The 2,247-nt window shown below is 47.5% G+C and overlaps 1 protein-coding gene across 1 annotated transcript in view; it reads right to left on the reverse strand.

Moving 5' to 3' along the window:
* LOC104289066 (cytosolic phospholipase A2 epsilon-like) overlaps positions 1–2,247 on the reverse strand; it is a 37,281-nt gene that overhangs the window by 7,405 nt on the left and 27,629 nt on the right. Inside the window, exon 14 of the mRNA XM_009887957.1 lies at positions 54–168. Coding sequence (XP_009886259.1) covers positions 54–168 — 115 coding nt within the window. The remainder of the gene's footprint in view (positions 1–53; positions 169–2,247) is intronic.

A 2,247-nucleotide genomic window follows, 5' to 3' on the forward strand; every position in this document is an offset into this window, starting at 1 on the left:
GTAGGTTATTTGAACACCAACCAAGTCCAGATACAGTTCGGTTTTGCCATCACCTTTGAACTCTGAAAGGCTGTAGTCTTCTTTGATGTTGAGGATCATGTAGATAGGTAAGGGATTCTGACCCTGATTCAATGCCTGTCGCTCATCTGAGAGTTTGTGGTTGTTCTTCTGTGAATTGACCAGAAACAGAGAAAGAGCAAAACCAAGGGAACTTCTTGGCATGGTGTATGGGCTTGCAAGATTACAGCAAAATAAATACCTGTTTCCATCCTTGTTTTGTTAATCTCTCCACTGATTTTGTGTCCAAACATCTTTTTTAACCAAGGAGTGACCTAAACATTTACACTTCCACATAAGCTTATTTAATTACAGGTGAGCTGTAGGATATTTTATGGTACAATGGTCTCGTTCTTCCCAATAAATGTATCCACTTTACATGAATTATTTAAGTTCTTACAGGGAGGAACAGAGCAAAAGAAACCAAAAGCAGGACTCTGCTGTAGGTGTTCAGATACTCATAGAAGGAGAAGGTAGAAGGAGACATAGGTTTTCTGCTCTACAGACTACCCCTTGGGCTGCTAATTATGGGTTGAGACAGGGGGGCTGGATACTTAGACCATGGGACTTGCTTTGAGAAACCTGGTCTGCTGGGGCCTGATGGGGTCCATTTGTCAGAGAAGTGGAAAAGTATCTTCAGTCAGAGGCTTGCCAAGCTCCTGAAGAGGGCTTTAAACTAGACTTGCTGGGAAAGGGAACCTCAATCCATCCCACTCCTAACAGTATGATGCCAATGCCAGCAATAGATGCCTGGAGCTTGGAGAAGGGTCACAGGTCAACAGGAGAGCACTTGGAGTGTAGCACAAAGGAATTCCAGCCACTCCAGCCAGAAAGTCAGCTTCATCGATGGCCCACCTTAAATGCCTCTATGCAAACGCACGTAGCATGGCGAATAAACAAGAGGAGTTAGAGACCTGTACAAGCCTGCAGGGCTACGATCTTATTGCCATCACAGAGACAGGATGGCTTCTATGACTGGAATGTTGGAATGGAAGGCTACAAGGTCTTCAGGAAGGACAGGCAGGGAAGATGTGGAGGGGGTGTCACCCTCTATGTCAATGACCAGCTGGAGTGCATGGAGCTCTGCCTGGGAATGGCTGAGGAGCTGACTGAGAGCTTATGGGTCGTGATTAAAGGGTGGGCAGGAACAGGTGACATTACAGTCAGGGTCTGCTACAGGCCACACAACTAGGAAGACCAAGAGGATGAGGCTCTCTATAGACAGAAGCAGCTTCACGTTCGCAAGCTCTGGTCCTCATTGGGGACTTCAGCCACGCTGATATCTGTTGGAAGAACAATACAGCAGGGCATAAACAATCCAGGAGGTTCCTGGAATGCATCAATGATAACTTCCTTCTCCAAGTGATAGAGGAGCCAACGAGGAGAGGTGCCATGCTGGACCTTGTTCTCACCAACAAGGAGGGGCTAGTGGGGAACGTGAAGTTCAAGGACAGCCTTGGCTCTGGTGACCATGAGATGGGGAACTTCAAGATCCTTAGAGCAGTGTGAAGGGTGCACAGTAAGTTTGCTACCCTGGACTTCAGGAGAAGAGACTTTGGCCTTTTCAGGGATCTGCTTGGTAAAGTACCGTGGGATAAAGCCCTGAAGGGAAAAGGGACCCAAGAAGGCTGGTTAATATTCAAGGATCACCTCCTCCAAGATCAGGAGCGATGCATCCCAACAAAGAGGAAGTTGGGCAAAAATGCCAGATGGCTTGCATGGATGAACAAGGAGCTCCTGAACAAACTCAAACTCAAAAAGGAAGCCTACAGAGGGTGGAAGCAAGGACAGGTAGCCTGGAAGGTATACAGAGAAATTGTCCAAGCAGCCAGGGATCAGGTTGGGAAAGCTAAAGCCCTGACAGAATTAAATCTGGCCAGAGACATCAAGGGCAACAAGAAAAGCTTCTATAGGTATGTTGGTGGTAAAAGGAAGACTAGGGAAAACATGGGCCCTCTCTGGCAGGAAACAGGAGACCTGGTCACCCTAGACATGGACAAGGCTGAGGTACTCAATCTTTACTGGCAAGTGCTCTAGCCACACTGCCCAAGTTGCAGAAGGCAAAGGCAGGGACTGGGAGAATAAAGAACTGCCCACTGTAGGAGAAGATCAGGTTCAAGACCATCTAAGGAACCTGAAGCTGCACAAGTCCATGGGACCTGATGAGATTCATCTGCAGGTCCTGAGAAA

This window comes from Charadrius vociferus, unplaced genomic scaffold, assembly GCF_000708025.1.
Source record: "Charadrius vociferus isolate BGI_N301 unplaced genomic scaffold, ASM70802v2 scaffold337, whole genome shotgun sequence".
NCBI classification, from domain to species: domain Eukaryota; kingdom Metazoa; phylum Chordata; class Aves; order Charadriiformes; family Charadriidae; genus Charadrius; species Charadrius vociferus.